The sequence below is a fragment of the Mustela nivalis genome (genome assembly GCF_964662115.1).
Source record: "Mustela nivalis genome assembly, chromosome: 14".
Classification (NCBI taxonomy): Eukaryota; Metazoa; Chordata; class Mammalia; order Carnivora; family Mustelidae; genus Mustela; species Mustela nivalis.
The window spans coordinates 36,197,233-36,218,105 of NC_139033.1; the positions used below are offsets into that span (position 1 = coordinate 36,197,233).

Sequence of the window (20,873 nt, forward strand, 5' to 3'; positions counted from 1 at the left end):
AGCTCGGCCCCATGGAGGAAAGCTTCCTTCTCACTCAGTCCCCACCCGTGCCCCCCACTCCCCTGGTCGTGACAGGGTCCTGTGGTCTACTAACGAAGGAGTCTGTACCAGGTCTTAAGACACCATCAATTTGTTTTCCTGTCCAATTCAAGTCCCATAAAGACTTTCTCTGGGAACCTACCGTGCTTTTCAAGAAGTGTTCCCTGCTCGGTGAGGGGGTCTGCCTTTGTGGCTTTTGTGTTCTCACACCCAGAGGCCATCTGGTCATGGACCCTCAGAAGCGAACCATGGGATTGAGAAACTTGGATTCCCACGCGGGGCGCGGCCGGCTTGACTGGGGGCTTTGAACTGACCGAGGTGAGGTGCTGGGATCACTCAGGGACTCTGTGGTCTGGGCAAACTTTGGTGATGCCCTAAAGGTGTGGGGCTCTGAGGGATACTAAGGAAAGGAGCGCTCTTCCATCAGTAGGCATTTAACCCCCCGCAACAATTAAGACAACGCATTGATGGAGAAGCTTGAAATCAAACAACCCATAATACTCGATGTAGAAAACGTTCCAGCTTCCATAATTCTTTATTAAATATTTGACAAGTTGTATCACTTCTTTACAACGACTTCATTTTGTCACATTACTCTTTTGCTGTCAGGAAAACAATCTACAATTTCTCTTTAGATCTCTCAAGAAAAATGAAGAGCAAAAAAAGATTTGTTCTTAAACAAAACTGTTCCTGTGTGTATCAAATTCAACCGTATTTTAAAGCCATTCTGATTGTGAAAAGGAGCGTTATCCAGAAGTTGTCTTTAAAAAAAATTTCAAAGTAGTTTGGTTTGTAATCACTGTATCAAATAGTACTTGGCTTTGTATTATTAGGAAGTGGGGTTTATAATAAAAAGTTACGAAACACAGAATTCATTTGGAATGCTTGAAACTCTTTTCACCTTAAAGTAGCTTTTTTTTTGTTTTTGTTTTTAATGTTTCATTTGGTAAAAGATCCCGAATTACGGAATGACAGCATGTTAGCATCATTTTCCTGGGGTCCTTCTCAGGCTCTGAGGGTCAGACATCTCAGGACGTAGCTTGGAGGAAACTGTAGAAGGACTAAGCTCTCTCACTCCCTTTCGAAACCAGATTACTCGAGAAAGGTGTAAAAATGCTATACAAATATATAGATATATTTGGACAGCATACATACGTATGTATGTATACACATCTCACGTAAGTACTAGTAAAGGAAAAACAAAGTCACGCAAAGTTAACATGAAGGAAACCGTGACAATTTTGATGACATCAGTCTGAATGAAAGGGCGAACTGGCTTATACAGGAACACAGGGGTCTGCGGACACAGGGTCATGGTCATTAGAAAGGCTTTCGATGCTCTGACACGAGGCTGAGATGCAGGACACAGAGGTCTGCAGCCGACATAAGACTCCTACTGATGCTCCCGAGAAACACCAGCCCAACGAACAAGGAGACATGCATTTTAAAACATGTGTTGCTACACGCACAACACCTTTCACCAAGAACAGACGCCTAATGAGAAGTTTTCTTGGTAAATTTCATATAGAGAGAAAGCTATCGTTTTCTGAAATAAAACAGGACACCAGCTCACGTCCTGATGCTACAGCATTGTTTCTGACACTGAACATACACTGGGGCGGGCGTGTGCGTATGCAAGTGTACATACGCTGTTCATTAAGGCTTAGATAAATTAGAAAGTGGTCCAAAGTGTATCCCATTGTCTTCCCAGTTTTAAAATCTAAAGTACAAAGTGGAGTCTGTAAGGATTTTTAAAAACGCATCTCAGACCTGAAATTGGCAGTTTTGACGTGACTTCTCAGGATGTACCCCAAAGCCCGAAGGAGACAAGAGGTAGTGCCTGGGGGCCAGGAAGGGAGGAGACCAGGCAGTCACCCTGCGCAGCAGCACCCCCTACCGGACAAGGCAGGAAATGATACCAGACGTTAAGTGCCCGTCTCTCCCTGTCAATAAGGGGTGCAGAGGAAAGAGGAAAATAAAGAAGATGGCTAGCACAGCCGGGAGGGGGCTGGAGAACAGATTAACCCATGCTCTCCACATTCAAGTTCAGAGGTGAAATACAAGACTTAGGAAAATGCTACAGCCAAGTGTTAAACAATGAGTTAACTGTTAGAACAATTAGTAATTTGCTGCATGTGAACTTGGCTTTCGAGAGAGCCAGTCTAGATCTGGCAGGATGGAACAGCCACGGTACTTGTTGTCTATTTAATGCTGTGAGATATGGAATGTGGTTCAAATATTCGGCCAACCACTTCTCAGAATCTTTCGCTACACCCTTATGTGGGAGAAAGAACCCACTTCGGTCACTTTAGAGCATCTGACATCTGACCACAGGAAAAACCCGATGGTCGACCAAAGGGCCTCGTAAACAAAAATCAAAGAAGCATCTTACATTCTTGTGATTTGGTACAGGACTGGCTACAGAGAAGTACGGAACAGAACAGTTTCAGAGCTGAATACAACTTTAAAACAGATAAATGCTTCCTGGTTTCCTGTTGCAGAGGCAGCCAGCACAAAAGCAGCAGTGCGCCTCCTGAAGCTAATCCAGACATTCCAAATCCGACTGCAGGCCAACAACGGACAGGGACAGAAACGCCCAGGACCTACAGGCGGACGTGACAGCTCATGTCCACAGTGCAGCTGTTAATTCTGGAACTAGCTTCTTAACCTCGGGGCAAAATGACCCATAAGAACTGCACCTTCTTCACGCAACTGAAAAATAGCTAGATCCAGCCTGATCTGGGTTAATTTCTAAGGGAACAGAAGGTGCAGAGCCCCTGGACTCCGAAGCGCCAGAGAGGAGGGTAACCAGGACCAGCAGCCCGTCCTGGACCCTGTCCCTGGGGGTGCCTGCTCACGGGACCCACCAGCATTCTGCTGTCAACCACCACCAGGACTCTGTCGGGAAGACATCGGCGAGTGGTTGTCAGCACTTAGAGAAAACAAGATCTAGGACTATTTTAGACAAAGACCGAAACACTGAGAATTGCTGACATGAGGGGATGTGGCATGGATCAAAAGCCAAACAGGAACAAACCCCGAACCCATTTGCTATTTGACCGTCACCAAATCCCGCATTTAGCGGCAGATGAACGGAACGGTCATCACAACTATGGTCTTTCAAGTATTCACAGGGGTGTATAGTTCGACAATCCCTATCTGCTCCTGGCACGGAAATGATCTCAGGATGGATTTCTCATTCATATTTTTTAACACTGCCTAATTTGCATTTACATGGAATACTCTGATTTTTTGAATATTCAGTTTGCAAAATGACAGAAACCTAGTTCTTCAGCTAGAACCGCAGGCTTTCTCTGTGATGAAACGACCACTCTCAGAATCCATCCGAACACGGGCTTTGGTGCGATTTCTAGAAAGAAAGCCCTCTGGACCAGGAGGGGCTACATGAAGTGGGTTTTTGCCAAGAGACATGTTATATATTGACTCCAGGGGAAAAAAAAAATCCCACAGATAGAAAAAAAAAAAGAGTGTGATATTTTTTTCCAATCATTCAACATCTAAGTTCTCTGATCACTACTGGAGATTTTTAAGTCAATAGAAAAGGGAACTAATCCTCAGCTCCGTAGAAATCCACCTTCTCTCAGAACCCCCCGACGTCTGCACCTTTGAAGACAGCTCACTTACAATCACGAACATTCACGGTTTTTTTCCACCAGCCACCCAGAGCTGGGTAACAATGAATTTCTTACACCAAAAGGTCCTTACATAACAAACAGGGAGGCCCCGAAACCCCAATTTTGTCTTATTGATGACTGGCAAGAAATCATATCTCTAGAGCCCCCTGTCATAACAGGGTTTAGGGTAACACAGGTTAAAAGGGCAGCAGGGCTGCTGAACCCCTATGCAGCTCTGCAGGCTTTCTCTAGAGACACCACGGAATTCTGCAACAAACACTCAAAGCTGCAAAGAATCCAAGTGCGCGGAACCCTCCATCCCCACCACCCGATCGGCTGACTGACCGTGGGGCTCACATCCAAGTTCCCGCCCACTTTTTAGTCCAGCACAGAACGGACACCACTCAGGCAGTACACAGTGTGGAAGCATGCAACACGTCCCGGGGACAAAACCCGGTCAGATGAAGTGTGCATTCAGTGAATCTTGGTAGTTGCAGAGAAATCGCGGAACAGCGGGTGAGGACGAGTCTGTAGGCTCAGCTTTCCAGCTAGGTTTTATACACCAGCAGCGAGAGTCACAACGGATACACACTGCACCGGAAAGATGTGTGCAGGGAGAAGAGAGCATCATCACAATGACTGTCTATGGTAAAAAAGAAAACATCAACAAAACCAGATGGGACCTCCATGTGGTCCATAAAGTGCCTTCAGAATTGGTGCAGTTAGAACAAAAATTGGTTATTTCGCGACCATTAGCCAACGCATACAAGTAGGACATGAAACACATCTCTGGTTTCTGCAGTTTCAAATCAAGCGGTGCCAAGGTTCATTCAAATGTCTCTACTACAAACAGCAAAGAAGAAAAGGCGAGAAGGGAAGGACTGTACAGCGTCAGAGAGCGGTAGCTAAGGTCTCTTCTGAGAAAGGACAGTCCAACCCTGTCCCCAGATGTGTTCTGGCACACGTAATTACTTCTAAGGAATAACGGTATGATTCCTTTGAAGTCAACACTGAATTTACCATGCTATGTTACAATTCTCTCAGCCTGCAGCTAGGATGCTAAATTTGTACAAAAAAAAAAATGTAATATCCAGTTTGTTTGCATTCTGAGTATGGAGCAAATTATCATTATGCCTAACATTGTAGTTTAAATGCTCTCAAAGTACTTGTCTGTAGAAGATGTTTGGACAAAAATCAGTCTTCCAATTCTAATCAAGTAAGGAGTGGGAGGGTACTAAAACTTCAAAAATAAAAAATGTCACTGACATTAAACCTGGTATGAAATTCAAATACAAAAAAAGTATGCTCACTTTTCCAAGTACACGAGACATCTTTAATTGTAATGAAATAAAATCTGAAAATCGGTCTAAATCATTTTAAAAAGTAAACATGAGTTGTAATACTATACCTGTAGAGTGATTAATTCCATTCATTGTCATTATAAAGTATGTAAAATATTTATTAAGGGCTTTGCCTACAGAGGCACAACATAAATAGAATTAAGTCCTCCTGAAATGTAATTAGTGTACACATCAACCAGTTGAGAATTCATGGTGGAAAATGCAGGAACGCGACCTGGGACCGGGCTCCCACGTCCGAACCTGGGCAAGTCACAGGCGAAGGCTCGCGAAGGCTCAGCTCAAGAGCCATGCCTGCGGCTGCTCTTTCTGCCTGGTCTCTGCAAAGTCTGTTGTTAGGCAAATGCAAAAGTGCAAGCAGGACTTGCTGGACCAACAGCCACCCCGAGGCTGGGGAGCGAGTGGGGGGCGCTTAATCCACCCCCTCAAATCCTTGAGCGTTTTCCACAGCCATGAGAAGCTTCTCCCGTAAATCTTCAAAGGTTTCATATGGAGGTAAGTCAAGGCGATTAAAGCTGCAGAAGTAACAGAAAGGGTAAGTCAAAGGCCATCCTTATTACCCTGTGGTCACGACAGCGTTTCCTAGGCGGGGCCAGAGGAGGCAGGCGGTATTTGGGCAGGAGAATGTACAAGTCTTCGGCAACAATCCTGAGTCATTAAAAATAAATGGGGCAATGCAGCCACCCACGCCAATGAGGTTATATAACCTCCAGAACAGAGGCGAGAATTTTCTGAGAGGCCACGAAACCTCTCTACCACAGCCAGATGTGGGGCCGGGAAGGCCCAGCTGGGGTCGGGGGGAGCTCGAAAGGGGAGCGGTCCCTGAGGTGTGAACCGAGCTCCAGGCCCTCGACCGCCAAGCACTTAAACACGATAGGGATGAACCAAGGTCAAGTCTATTTGGAATGCCCTCGCGTCCTCTACACTAGATCCCACGCCAAGTGCTTTTCTGCATAGTAACTTCTGGATGGTCACCTGGGATTCCACATATGAACAGAGCCCCCACATTCCGAAAACTCACTGCTGTCAGCAGTAGGACGAAACAGATGCACGTCCCCGGTGGGCCCTGTCAAAACCCCGCGTGTGCTTCATGAGACACACTGAGCACTGAGAGTAAGTCAGCAAGCACTAGGAGTTACGGGAAGGAGCGCACAGTGCTGCTCAAACTGGAGTTCTCGGGAACGTGGGAATCCCGAAGGCGACGTCTGAAAGGGCTTTCAGTCTGATAATGCTCTCAAGCATGCCCTCACCAGTTGTGAAGACAGAACCCCACCTCTGCAGGCTGAACTGAATAGGAGCCTGTCACAGAAGGTGGCTTTTGCGTCAACCGCAGCGGGTCCTTCGGAGTCCAGGGCCGGGGATTCCTGGGGGCCTGCATTCTCCTTAGGATCTGTGACCACCTTCCTCTTGTGTGGGACCCTCTGCTCAGAATTATCGAGATGACCACAGGAGCTAAAGCGTAGAGTGCTCAGGACCCTGTGTGGGACACGGGAAGTGCTGGCCAAGTGTGCTCAGCGGGGGGCAGGGCTCTGGCTCTGGCCTGGCACAGCTGAGTGGCCTCGGGAGATCATTTTTCCTCCACTCCAATGAGCAGGTGGGTCTGTGATTCTCTATAAAGTGTAATTTTAAATATCCAAGGACTGATCTTTGATAGATCTTTGAAGCCCTTTCCATCACATCAATAATCACATCTGCAAGATTTATAAAAAGTACGCTAGCTCTCGCTCTCCTGCTGAATCAGGTTTGGATTCTGAAGCTTAACTGTCAATTTTATCTTTTCATAAAACTCGGAAGAAATCAGGTTATCTCCAGCTAAAGCTGGTGGAGGCCCTGTTGCTGTAAGCAGCCAGCCAAGCTCCTTCCCCGGGGCTGGGCCGGCAGTGACTGGCCAGACAGAGAGACATTCATGCATGCCCCCTCGAAGCCGCACCCCTGCCCACCTGCAACCCTGCGCCCTTGCTCGGTAGGCGGCAGTCACCTGTGGGGGCATCAGCAATCCAATGCTGTGACCCACAGAGAAGCCAAGAAGAGGCTCCTGTAAGAGCCCCCCGGGCTGGTCTCCTCCCGTGGGCAGAGCTCCGTCCCAGGGAAGGGCAGGAATCTAACTCCAGCTGTCTGCCAGAGCCACTGGAAAACTGTCGGGTTTTCCAGTTTGGAAAACCCGACAGCTCAGGCTACACACCAAGCCCACGAACTCCAAGTCTCTGGGGGCAGGACCCTGGCATCCGTATTTAAAAAAGAAAAAAAAAGCCAACAACAAAAAACTTTCTAGGCGGTTTCAATGTGCAGCCGACGCTGGGAACCAATGAATTCAGAGGCCTTATCTGGGTACCACCGTGTTTTAGCTGTGACCCAAGCATATGGACTTGGAAACAGAGGGGAAGTTCAACAGGAAGACATCTGTCCCCAGGGGCACAGAGGGACAGCCCGTGCTGGACACTACATTACTTGGTTCTCTTCAATGAGCCTCCAAGGAAAGGGCTCCGCAGCAACAGAGGCAGCGGATCCTAGCGCGGCAGCCAGTGTGCAGACTGACTCGGACAGAGCGAAGTTCTAATCCTGGGCTCTGGGACTCTGAGCTGTTTGATCACAGGGCAAAGCTTCCCCACCACTTAAGGGAATGCCAGCACGCCAGAAGCCGCGGGAGAGATCCCACAGCGCCCAGTCCACAGAAGACGGCTGCGCCCACGAATCCAGCACTGCCTCCTCCCATCATGACAGACCAGAATTTGGGAGTTGTGCGTCAATCCCAGCAGTCCCGGGGCTCGGCCCCACGCTGCCTGCCTTCCAGACGAAGGCCATCATGACCCAGAAAATAACACGACTCAGCGTTTGGAATAAGAGCTCCAAAATACCACCTCCTTCTCCCCCAGAAGAAAACGAATGGCAGCAATCAGCGCTCCGGAGACCCGCCAGTTTTAGCTGGAGTCCGCGCGCTTGTGAGGATCAGATGGGCAAGGACCATATTCATGCCATTCAGAGTCCCGTGAATGGTCTAAATGGGGAACACTTTCTCTCTGGCAAGGCAAAGGAATCAAAAAGACCTCCCACAGCCAATTTTCCACAGTACACTCTCATGAGACTTCTGCCCTCGCTGGGACTTGGGAGGGCGGGGAGGCGCTTCCCGCAATGAGTGTGGTGGCGCCGTGTAGCCCCGAGTGGGCTCCGGAGGGCCTCACTGCTGGTGACGAGAGGAGAGCTGGGGACTCGCCGTCTTCCCGATGGCCCACCGCCACATACTTCTAAGAGCAAGAAAGGAAAGCCTGTGGGGGAACCAGCTGAAGAACACACGTGCTCGCGTCAGGAAGAGCTCGCCCAGGAGCTGCTGGGTTCAGGGACCCTTCAGAGACATGAGGGGCCCCTCCTCCTGCCCTGGATCCTGGAGGCCTGAGGGCTGCCTTGCTCCACACCTGTCTCCCCTGTATCCCCTGACTCCAACCCCTGGGGACCAGGCCTGTCACACTTCTCACGCTCCTCTAGCCGGTCGAACTGTTGCTAAATTCAAGGGTCCTAGGGGTTATTGGTGGCCGTGAGAAGATGGACAGGCGGACTCCCCTCTGAGTACACAGCCCGATGCGGGGCTCGATCCCACGACCCTGGTATCATGACCAGAGCCTTTGAAATCAAGAGTCTGATGCTTAATGGACTGAGCCTCCCAGGGTCCCCCCATGAGAGACCTTTTAAAACAAGGTTTTTCCAGGGAATTTTATCCCAAGTTCTGGGGATAAGAACCAACTCATGGTTGGAGTAAAAATCCCATCTGTCTTACAGCGTTCGAGAACAGTCATTTCCATGTCGAGTGCATACACACTGCACTATTGCTTCCAGGAATAAGGAGGGAAGGATGGGGTCAGGAGGAGGAACATCCCCCAGGACTGGGGGGGGTGGTGGCGGTTAACCCTTTCTGAGCCGAACACATCGGGTCCATTCAGACCCTGGTTTGTGTTTTATCAGCATCACAACTTACACTTCGTCACCATCACTGACACCTCGTACTGTGCTATTCGTGGGCAGGCAACACGGCCTCCTGTGACAGCAGCAGCCTCAGCTGAGTATTTAAAGCCCAATCTGTGGACAACCGTGCTTCTGTCACTCACCATGTGTGAGCTCTGGGCAGTTTTTCAGGACTCCCCCATTGCTCTATTGTAAACAGCTGAGGACCATTGGAACCTAGACAAAAGCAGAGAAATAAATAAATGCCAGCGTCGGAGAAGCAGGCGGAGAACAAAGCTAAGTGTGGCAGGGCTTCAACGGGAAGCAGGTGGGCCGGCGTGCCCAGCGGGAGCCGGAGACACCCTCCCGGGTCCAGGCGGTACCGAGATCTGCTGTGGGGAGAAGCAAGAGGCCCCCATAGCCTCGGGACACAGACCCCACGTCACTTGGGACTGGAGGGGCGCAGCGCTGCAGGGCACGCAGAGGTGCGGACAGGTGTAGCCTCTCTGCCGAGCACCGAAGGCTGACACCACAAGCTCCTTCAGGGGAGGGATGAAACGCGACCTTTACTGTGCAGAGCAGCGTGACTTTCTAACATCTCTACAGTAAGCACGGGGTGATTCTGTCTCCCGAGGTCCTTCGAGACACACCACAAGACAAGGCAGACAGAAATGACCATCCTGTTTCTGGACACACCCCAAAGCACCCCCCAACCCCGATCCCCTGCACGGGATCTGCCACAGTGCTGCCTGACCCTGCGGGAACAGCAGTGAGTCTCACCATAAAGTTCGGCAAAGCCGTTCATAGGCACTCGGGACGTCCCCGTGACGAACTGCAGTAACCGGATCCGCTTCTCAGCGTCCATGAGCAGCACGGCCTGGGGAAGGGGACAGACGGTGGTCATGGGGACGGGGACAGATGGTGGTCAGGGCGCCGTGGGATGCCCAGCACACGACACACTAGCGCAGACACCCAAGACTCCACCGCCAAGGCTGTGGTAGCAGATCGGGACAGGGGACTGAGAATGGGGCTTTTTTTTTTAAATGGGCACCAGAATGCCACCTGTGTAATCTCAGAGCACAAGAGATCCCAAGGTCTCTTTCTTACAAAGCAAACACTCTGCTGGCGCCGAGCTCAGGGTCTCTGGGGAAGGCGTGCAGGACCCCCAGGCCCAGTTACACACACCCGGAGTTGGAGAAGCGCCAACACCACGGGAACCCAGGCTAGGACACGAGATGTGAGACTCCAGACTATAGACAAATTCTCTAAAGAGAACGTTTTATAGAAAGAAAACCAGATGACAGGGTAGGCCTCTACAGTAGTGTGTGCCACACACCTGAATCAGGACAAAAACTGAGCAGACACGTGGACTGGGCTTTGAAGAGTCTGCTTGTGACGTCTTTCTCTCTACATGACTGCTAGCACTTAAAATAGTATTAATAGGGGCTCTCAATGGGTTAAAGCCTCTGCCTTCAGCTCAGGTCATGATCTCAGGGTCCTGGGATAGAGCCTACATCAGGCTCTCCGATCAGTGGGGAGTCTGCCCCCCCCACTTGTGAGCTCTGTCAAATAAATAAATAAAATCTTTAAAAAAAATAGTATTAATAATACATACTTAGAAATGAAAACAAGTGGTAGTATAGTATTATATGTTATACCATATAAAATAGTAATAATAGATATTTAGAAATTAAAACAAGTTATAGGAGTTATTACTTAAGTCATCAGCCTTTTCTCCCCCCTGAAAAAAAAGTTGTTTTTTTTTTAAAGATTTTATTTATTTGAGAGAGAGAGAGAGAATGAGCAGAGAGAGACAGGGAGAAGCAGGTTCCCCGCTCATCAGGGAGCCCAAAGTAGGGCTCGATCTCAGGACCCTGAGATCATGACCTGAGCCGAAGGCAGATGCTTGGCAGTTTATAGTCTCTACCTTGGACTTAACTCACCATTTTGCTTCTCTCCTAAGCTCAAGAGAAAGCAAACACTGGCCCTAAAACAGTAAATCAAATTTCATTTGCATCTCTCACCGAAGGATATAAAGATCAAAATATTTGTTGAAACTAACCAATAAAATGGGAAAAATATTTTGTAAGCAAATAGGGGATCTTGGAAAACTCAGCCCCAAACACATTTTGCCCTGAGAAGCTTCCCATTGTTAGTCACACTTGGGCAGGCCCGTTCTAACTCCTGAACCCAAGGAGCTACTTCACTCTACTCGTGGGCTCCTCCAACAGAGCTGCTGTAGTCAAGCTGCTAAGGAAGGACAAAGTGCTCTGGTAAGGATGGAGCTGCGGCAGGGACAGCTGTCTACCAACAGCCATGGAAAAAGCTGGGTTTCCGCCCCCAGGGGTTCAATGCCGACTGGGGAGAGCACGGGGACGGCCATGGCCTTACCTTCCAGAACCACTGAATGACAGGGTGATTTGGGCAGTAGCCGTTCTTGTAAATAGAGTGTTGTCTCCAGTCGTTGACGTCCACGTCGCCGAGGCCGCACATCAGCAGCTAGCGGGGAGAAGGAGTAGGCATGAGTGGGTCCGCGTGAGCGCCGCACAGACCCCCACAGAGGAATGGCCTTTTCTCCACACCAGCATTTTGTCGTGTGCAGAGCAGGTAAGCTGGTGGCTCTTAACGTGTGACGCGGACATCATTTTCCTGTCCCTTCGCAACGCAGGGAAGGATGGGGGCCCAGAACCAACGCCTGCTCAGGCCACAGCCCCCCACGGTGGCAGTGCCACTCCGCGTCTGGCTCTCGTCCACGCCTCCCATCTGAGCCCGGGGCCCAGCCTTTCTTGTGCTCCGTTTACAGCTGCTTGTCACTCTAGCTGTTTCCCCTTCCAAAACCTTATGTGTCTCAGGACCTGAGACGTGTCCCAACTCCCAGGAGAATGTGTGCTCTGCGGTGGCCAGAGCTCCTCCCCGTCAGCCTGGCGACCGGACGTGCGCCGGCGCTGACCCGAGCTCCTGCAATGACCGGGTCTGTGATGGAGTCCAAGGGCTCCTCCTACTACCTAACCCCCCGAGCAGGGAAGGTGTCCTTGGGATAAGTGAGCCTGCTATTCCCACAAAGGCACCAAAAAAAAAATGGAAAGACAACCACGCCAGAAGCCCAAGACTAGATCCCAGGCCTGACTTGCTGGGTAAACCTGGGAGCAGTTTCCCTATTTATAAAACAAAGGACTCACACTACAGGATTTTGACATCATCTGTCTTGAAGTTTCTACTTCCAGAAGAACAGAAGGCTAGCCTGTGAGACACGCTTCATGGGAAACGTGGCCTGGACAAATCGGGCAAGAGCTTCCGCAGACGCAGCCTTCCTCCTCCTATTTCAACACAACACACGGTGGGAGATCCCTGTGCTTTTTCGGCTGCTAAGTTTTCCTCTAGGTCCACAGAGAAGTCAGAGCAATCTCATTCAAACTGCCTCCTGCCTCGACCTCATAGTCTTCTGAGTTTCTTCCTTAATAAAACCAGGTCAAGTTCACAAAGACTTCTCTGTTCCACAGCCCCTGGTGCTCATTTCGCCACCATGGTCACAGTCAGCTAGGGAGCAGGATCTCAAGCCAGCCCAGCACACTGCCACCCCAACTGGTTGTCCCAACCATGACTCTATCTGAAGCAACTTTCCTTACCCGGTGCACCTGGCCATGAAGCCAACCCAGCTCGGTGGGTCTCCGCTTGTCCGATGTCTTCTGGAACTACCCTCTCCTGGGTGAGCTACCTACAGCTGGCTACTCTCACTGTTCCCTACCGAGTGACTGACACACGCACCCCATGAGAGACACAGAATAAAATCCATCTCAACTTACTTCCTAGAACATCATGGGCCAGAGAAGAGTAAAATACCATTTAAAAATATCTACTTTACAGAGTATGTTCAGAATACAAACCTCCAGCTCATTTTCATCAAAAATTTTAATCAAATCAATAGGAAGCAGTTCTGTGAACCCCTGAAAGAGAAAAAAAAAAAAAATCACCTCAACACCTTTTTCCTTGAAAGAGACAAATTTTACAGAAAAAACAAACAGCCGGGAAAAAACAACATTCTTTGCTGATGTATAGATCGGCGACAGTATCCCGTAACTGTAGTTCTAATAAAAACAGCACAGTCACAATGTAAAAGTTCAGAAAAGTAGGAGAATCTAGAAGGTTCGGGTGTCTGAGCAATTTCAGAAGCCCTTTGAAAATATGGGTTACTGTAGGCAGGCGAATTCCAAAAGCCATTTATGACATCGCTATGAGTCAGTGTGTCCTAGAACGCACGAGCCACGGATGTGCAAGAGAACATGTTTAAAAATAAGGTACTGAAAGTACAGAGATGAGCTGCATAGGGGGCGGCGTGATCCAGGAGAGCAGAGGGAGGAGCGCAGGGACTGAGCTCTAGCTCCCGGGTTAACCCTGACCACCGGGGCGGGCCGGGGAGATGCTCCGCACAGCGGGGCCGTGCAGGCGTCCCGTTTCCGAATGTGGGGCTGCCTGGGGCGGGGCCAGGACCTGGCCTCCTGGGTTTCTTAGGTAAATAAAGTATGAAACCCTCTGTCCTCTTGTGGGTCTAACATATTTTATGCCCTTAAGTCCCTGAATTTTTTGAGTGTTCTGCCAGGGTCGGCAATCCGTAATAAGCACTTGGGGCTTATTCCTACGTTCTCCTTATAGAATTCTGTTGTCAGGACTTTAAAAAGAATTCTACTTGTGGTCAGAGTGAACCATTTTTCAAAGAAGATTTTATTTACTTATATATTTGAGAGCGAGAATGAGCAGGGGGAGTGGGAGAGGAGCCCAACAAGGGGCTCATAACGTGAGCCAAAGACAGATAATTGATAGACTGAGCCACCCAGATGCCCCCAAAATGAACCCTTTTTCAAAAATGATGAATCCCACCACCCTCTGCTAGGGGCCTGGGAGCATCAATGACATTAAATATTTGGATCTGAGAAGCAGCGGCTTCGCCCTCTAACAGGAGCAAAGTTGGCGCAAAACGGCTCAGCATGAGATAAAAACCCAGCCAGAGACGGGTGTGTTTTCCTTGTACCGGTGTGGAACCGAGTCTGTGCAGAGCAGGAGGACACCGAACAGAAAGGATGGCCGGCTAGGTGCTCCAGGGCCGGGCCGTGGTGTGCGTGGTGCCCTTCCTGCCCCAAGGACCAGAGCGCTCGTCTCTCCACCCAGGACCGAGGGTGCACGACTTACCTCCAGGAAGGCGTTCATCTGCTTCTGGACCCTGTTCACAAACCTCCACTGGATGACCAAGCTGCGGGAGAGACAGAGAAGCAGTGAGCCCCCTTGTCACCACGAGCCCCACGCATTTCCTCACACACTCTCCCGAGGGGGAAGGAGGGCAGGACGCCCCCCTCACCCCTGCCGCAGCAGACCACAGGGAGGGTCTAGAGCCCCGGCACTGCTGACTCAGTACTGCCCTCGGAGTAGCTGGGAGACCTCAACTCTGAGCGTTTCTAATGTAATTTATTCCCCCCGATCAAGTCTCAGTTTACCAAAGCTGCCTACAGACAGGACCACACGGACGGAGATAGAAAGGGCCGTGGATAGACAGGCACACCACGCATGTGTTCACATGCACACCCGCATACACACACCCACTCCCACCTGTGCGTAAACATGTACAGAGACTTTTCTTTTTTCCTTTTTTTTTAACCTAAAGATTTCATTTACTTATTTGAGAGAGAGAACAAGCAGAGGGAAGAGGCAGAGGGAGAAACTTGTTCTCCATTTCGTCATTTAAAAAAAGATACTATTTATTTATCTGACAGACACACAGTGAGAGAGGGAACACAAGCAGGGGGAGTGGGAGAGGGGAAGCAGGCTTCCCGCCCAGCAGGAAGCCCGATGCGGAGCTCGATCCCAGGACCCCGGGATCATGACTTGAGTCAAAGGCAGATGCCCAACTGACTGAGCCACCCAGGCACCCCTAAACATGTACATATGTTTTTAAAAGGAGTATCTAGTACAACATTTTGTGGTACACTGCACTTGTGTCCAGTGTACTGTTTTCAACAGTGACACAAAACTTATCAGTAAAATGATTTAAGCTAAGCCTTTAACACCAAAATCTGGAGGACTGACGGTACGGCCTCTTAACAGAAAACGTTTTCTCGGTGATGATGTTTAGTGCACAGCAGAGCGTAATGCCAGGCAAGTCTGCGCTGGACGCCAGCTAAGGTATCTGGTCAGGAAGGAGCAGGCAGGGCGCTCCCCAGCAAGGAGACCCCCGAGGCCCAGCCCCGCTGCACGGGCCCTGCTCAGCCGCACGAGGCTTCGCCGCACCGCTGCACCCATCGGCCCGAGCGCCTTCTTGCACCTCAGGGGCGCCCGGGTGCCGGAGGGCGGGCGGAGATTTTCGCCCTCCTTTCTTTTCCAGGGAAGCCAGCTGCAACTCTGTCCAAGCCCACCCCCCACCAACTTTGAATAACCTACAGCAAGTAGCTGCAAAGGCTGCTCTACCACCCGTATCGCCAGATCCAAACCCTCAGACTTCGGAGCCCGGACACCCTCAGGGACGGCGCTTTCAAATCCACGGGACACCTGTGCTTTCACAGGGAGACCGTGGGGTCTGCAAGGTGGCGTCCTGCCCGCTCCCAGTCAGAACCCAAGTGCTGATTAATGTGACCAGGTTAAGAACTGTGGTAGCTTATTCACAGATGTTGATGTTGTTTTTTAAAGCACAGCGAGCTTTTACCTTGTGAGAATGGGGGAAGGAAGGGGAAGCCTGTGCTTTGTCAGGGTCTCTAAGTAGAGGCTCCAACACTCTCCATTTCTCCCTAATCAGGAAGGATGTCTTTTTCTTTGTAGAGGACACTAAGAGATGCCAAGACTCTTGGCTGCTTTTCCAAATTCAAGTCCTCTGACCAGCTGAAACGGGAGGGCTGAAGGCAGACGCGGTACTCAGACCACCATGGCAACCAGTGAGGGGCAGACACTGTGACGCGGCTGTGCTGACCTCATCCCTGCACCAGGGCTAGCCAGGGAGCTCCCGCACCTGCGTGCTGGAAGCATAATACATACAAAGAGGAAAGTGCCATGTGCCCACCAGACAAAGGCCCTCTGGCCAGCAGAAGTGCCCTGGGATGGCTTAACTGCTGGGTTCCCAAAGGACTAAACGTTTTGGTCCACCAGCTGAGACTGATATTGGGTTCATCATAAATATCAGAAATAATTCACAGTGTTTCGTGTTTGTGCATTTTCCTACCCATTTTAATGATTTTCTTCCATTTTCATTATGGACAAGAAGTCAGGAGAGAGAGGAAATATTTTATTTCTGGTTGTTTCTAATTTTACCCCACTGGTTGTTGACACTATGTTCCAACATTGCAAATCTCAATTTTAGACTACGTGTCAGAGCCTCCAAAAGCAAGTTTGCTGTATTACTCAATACTGTACACTTTTTTTCTCCTTTCATGACTCCTTCAAAAGGCGGCTCACTGAAGTCATGATACAAGTCAAACTTTCCATCTTGTAATTCAACTTCTATTAGCCCAAGCCAGAAAGGAGCTCCTATTACTGAAGTGTGCCCACGACAGGCAGGAGCTACGTTAGCAAGAGACATCGACCAAACGGACGGTTCAATTTAATAAAAGAAAAGGTTGCGAATCTGTGTATACGTACTCAATATATTCCCTCTTGTTTTCATTTGTCACCATTATTTCTGACCCATTGGGCTTCAGATCCACTTGGTAGGTCTGTAATTGGAAAGATAACAACAATCACCATCATGAAGGTGCCGTGCACGTTACTGAGTCATGATGTCTTACTAAGCAAGATAAGCAGCATTCATTCAAGAAGACTTCCCAGGAGATGGGCTCAGAGTACAAGAGAATATCTAACGAGCCTTTTAAACTGCTGAGATGTTACACACTGAAAGATATTATCAAAGGTGAATTATTTTGTGGCTATTTATGAGTTTTAATTATTCTTCATACACTACCAGCAATGGAGAGGAGCAACATTTTGTAATCTCATTTATCAAGGAATTAATTATGTATAACAGCAAAGACAGGGTACACTCATCAAGACTACAAGAGATCCAAATTCTAATGCACTCCGTTTCTGGAAATTAGATTTTTACAGTCACACACACAAAAAGATGCATGGAATTTCTCTCAAGAAGGCAAAACATGGGGACTTCAAAAAAAGAAAAAAGAAAAGGCAGCTTAAGAAGCCCGGCTGAGGAATGGGTTCTGAGAACCCTGGCTTTCTATGGGCACCTGCACGCCTCCTCACTCACTGCCCAGACGAGCTCCTCCTGCAGGGCCCCCCAGGACTGTTAAGAGCAAATTGGCCAAGAGGAAGCACGACCTTTTGTACTTCCCACAAATATCATGCCACAGAAAGCAGTAACTAGCAGGAAGCAAGGGAGGGACTTTTTTAATTTTTTAAATAAAGTTTTAATTTTTTTTAAAAATAAAGTTTACTCTTATAAATATTTTAAATTTTAAATACCACCTGCATGTCTCCTAATCAAAGACAGCCACATCCGTGATCCGTCAGGGTCCCCTCTCCTCTTTTTTCTTTGTTTTTTTTTTTTTTTAAGATTTTATTTATTTATTTTTCAGAGGGAGAGCGAGAGCGAGCACAGGCAGAGTGGAAGGCAGAGTCAGAGGGAGAAGCAGACTCCCCGCGGAGCAAGGAGCCCAATGTGGGACTCGATCCCAGGACGCTGGGATCATGACCTGAGCCGAAGGCAGCTGCTTAACCAACTGAGCCACCCAGGTGTCCTCTTTTTTCTAAGCAGAACTGGCTACTTCAGAGAGTGAGCCAAGCCCGTGGAGAGGGTTTTCCTGGTAAGTTTGCGGGTCACATGCCTCACGAGGGAGAAGAGATTTGGAGCACCGATGAACTCTGCTTGGGCAGGGGGTCCACCGTGACCCGGAGACGCAGCCCCTGCTCGCCTCCCAGTGGCCTCCAGATTAGTCACAGGGTCACTGCTCAGTTTCCGTTTCCTGACTTCTTCCCTTCCTCTTGCTTGGGGAGAGATCTGGTGTTTCCATGCCATGGCCGAACTCCACTCTATGATGTCACTTCAGTTCTTTTTCCGTCCGCGATGTGGATTTCAACTGTTACCGTGTTTCTCGTTCTCTTCAAGCCCCTCCTTCCAGCCCGCTTTCCCCTTTTCCGTGGCTGGCCTCCTCGCCGGGTTCTCCCTGTGACTGCCCGCCCGGCCTCGGGGGGCCGGGCCAATCCTCAAGGATGGTGCACACTTACACGCTTAGGGTGTGAGGTGGGGACATTTCTTGGACTATAACCTCTTTGGAGGTTTGTGGACCGTATTCATTTATACCACTGCATTTTTTTAAATAGCTCCTGATGCTTTTTCCTTTTCTTCCCAAAGACTGTCATGCTATTCCTGCTCAGGAATGGACTTTTCCCATCTGATCCACACCAAACAAGTTCATTAATCCAAGCCCAGTTCTTGGTACTGAGAGGTCTTCAGCACAGTTCGGCAATACTAAGAATTTTTTCCAGGAGCTGCAATTTCCAGAGAGTTCTGGAAGGAGACGATGGACCAGAGACAGCGAGGTCGGGGAGGGGCAAGGAGAAAAACACGTCTGGTGCCGCCAACAGCAACACCCGGCCACGAGAAAAGAGCAGGCAGCCCGCACTGCCGACCGCAGGGAAACCGTTCCTCCCTCCACGGCTGGTAGGAATCTAATTGCTCCAAATCTTTTGGGTTTGGCAACAGGCATCAAACTAAATTTAATGTGCACAGCATCCTTCGTCATAATACTTTCTCTTCTAGAATTTATACCAAGGGGAAAAAATTGGACAGAAGAACAAAATGTATATTTCAAGATTATAATCATTATGCTGCCTAAATAGCAAAGTAACAAAACAGACTACATGCCCAGCAAGGGCCCTTGGCAGAGCTAGAAAAGGTACAGTCTATGACATGGAATTCAGTGCAGCCCTTACAATGGCCTACCTCCACATTTCCTGACCTGACACAGAAAGGTATCTGGGATTTTTAGCAGTGTACACAATGCACAATTTCATTCTGTAAAAATAGAAAGTCTTGTATGCATGTGCGTTCAAAGAGTACTTCTGGAAGGCATCAAAATTTTAATCGCAAATTTTCTCTAGGTGGTAAGAGCGATGGATTGCAGTAGCTTATATTAAACTTTTGGTATTTTGTAATCAGATAAACGAATACAATTGTTTTTGAAAGAAAAAAAAGTGGGGGGATCATACTGTGTTACGTAAGGAGGGCAAGCAAGCAGTCCAGTCCGGGGGCAGCCGTCCGGTTCTGTGGCTGACTCTGGCTGCGGGTCTCTCTGGCAGGGAGGGAAGGCTGGTTTCCAGGTCTTGCTCCCCGAGCCCGGCCAGCAATGTCTTTCAGTTCAAGCTTTCTGTGGTCACTCTCCCTTCTGCTCGGGCTCCTCACCGACAACACCTGAGCGGGCCATTCTGGCTGCGCTTCCAGTTCCACATTTTAGACCGGCTGCGTAGGGCCAGACACAGGCCGCTCCCCGTGCTCCGGGTGCAGTGCTCATCACAGAAGTCACGGACCAGTCCCCACGAGGCAGGTGCCACTGCTGCCCTTTTCTCACGGAGAGGGGAGACTCAGGAAGTGGGGAGTGGCCTCCTGCCGCCCCACCATCTCCCCACCATCTCCCCACCTCTCGTGAACACCTATTCTGGGCCAGGGTCATCGCTGTCGTGTCTGAACTCAAGGACCCGATGTAAAGGACACTGGCCCAGTGCCTGCCCACAGGAGGTGCTCAGAAGGTGCTTCTGAAAAAATCCCCGTTTTTAAAAAAGTCTACTGGCCTGAGTACAAAGTCACCTCTCTTCTTCACAAAGACTATAAATGAGATCAGAGATGGGACTCTCACAAATCTAGACCCTCTTCCTTGGCAGGTTAAAGCTCTGGATTCATACACATCCCCCAGCTTTTCCCAAGGTGCTGTATGTCGAATGTGTGAGCGTCTGCTGAGAAACTGCCTGGATCATTTCAAGTTACGTGGGACTCGGGCAGAGCAAGGTGCATCTGCCTCTGGCCCCAACCCGGGGCGCTGCTCACTGCCGGGCAAACACGCAGCTGCTCACAGGATATATGTCCCCCGTACCCCGCAGGATGAGCCTCAGGGGGCCAAGCCGCCTCACCCTCCCCAGCCTCTCTCCAAGCAGACATGAAAGCCAGCCACGAGGCATCCGAGTCAACCTCCCCTTCTACCCTACAGGTGTCATCAGTCTAGCTCCTTGACCTGGGCCTTTGAGGAGCCAGAGCCTCTGCCCTTCCCAGTTTTGGCCAGGACCTTGCCCTGTCTGCTGCACACCCTTCCTCCTATATCCAGTGTCTGCCTTTCACTCATTTCCTTCCCCTGTGCAGAGTTTCTCGGCCTCTCTGTCATTCTGGCCCCTGGAGAGCCCTTTCAGAAGCCCTCCCCTCCCCCCGCCTTTCTTCCCATTTACTGCTACTCCTTCCTCTGTGTTAGAAATGAAAGGAAGACAGAGTTCCAGGAGGATTATCCGTGTATTACCCTTTGAAAACTGGCAGTAAAGACCCTTAAGTGGATCCTGCTTACAAAACAAAGTCACAGCAATTTAAATTATTTTGTTTTCTCACACTCGGAGCTTGTTACTCACTATATTATTAACAGTTAAAAAAAAAAAACAACTAACTAGGTTACCACCATCATTCATTTGCTCAATAAGCAGGTCTCAGGGGCCACCAAGTGCTGGAGGCGCCAAGGCGACTGAGGTCAGCTCACAGGAGACAGTGGATTAGCAATGATTAGGGGACAGCCTGAGCAGAGTTTTGAGAGAGGGGAGGACACTGTGCAGGAATGCGGAGGGTGCTGCACAGACAGGGAGCTGGCTCGGAAGTATCTCTGGGGACAAGGTCATAGGCACACTATGGTTGTCAAAGTGAGCAAATGGAGGGGTCAAAAGACAAGGCTAA

The 20,873-nt window shown here is 49.5% G+C and overlaps 1 protein-coding gene across 8 annotated transcripts in view; it reads right to left on the bottom strand.

Annotated features, from left to right (window-relative positions):
• Positions 1–555: 555 nt before the first annotated feature.
• Positions 556–20,873, bottom strand: part of NEDD4L (NEDD4 like E3 ubiquitin protein ligase) — a 340,580-nt gene continuing 320,262 nt past the window's right edge. For all 8 annotated transcript variants that reach the window (XM_082699466.1, XM_082699467.1, XM_082699471.1 and 5 more), the window contains 7 exons: positions 16,580–16,653; positions 14,150–14,210; positions 12,850–12,909; positions 11,357–11,464; positions 9,746–9,842; positions 9,130–9,202; positions 556–5,547 (listed from right to left, as the gene is read on the bottom strand). In XM_082699466.1, coding sequence (XP_082555592.1) covers positions 5,445–5,547; positions 9,130–9,202; positions 9,746–9,842; positions 11,357–11,464; positions 12,850–12,909; positions 14,150–14,210; positions 16,580–16,653 — 576 coding nt within the window. In that variant the 3' untranslated portion in view covers positions 556–5,444. The remainder of the gene's footprint in view (positions 5,548–9,129; positions 9,203–9,745; positions 9,843–11,356; positions 11,465–12,849; positions 12,910–14,149; positions 14,211–16,579; positions 16,654–20,873) is intronic.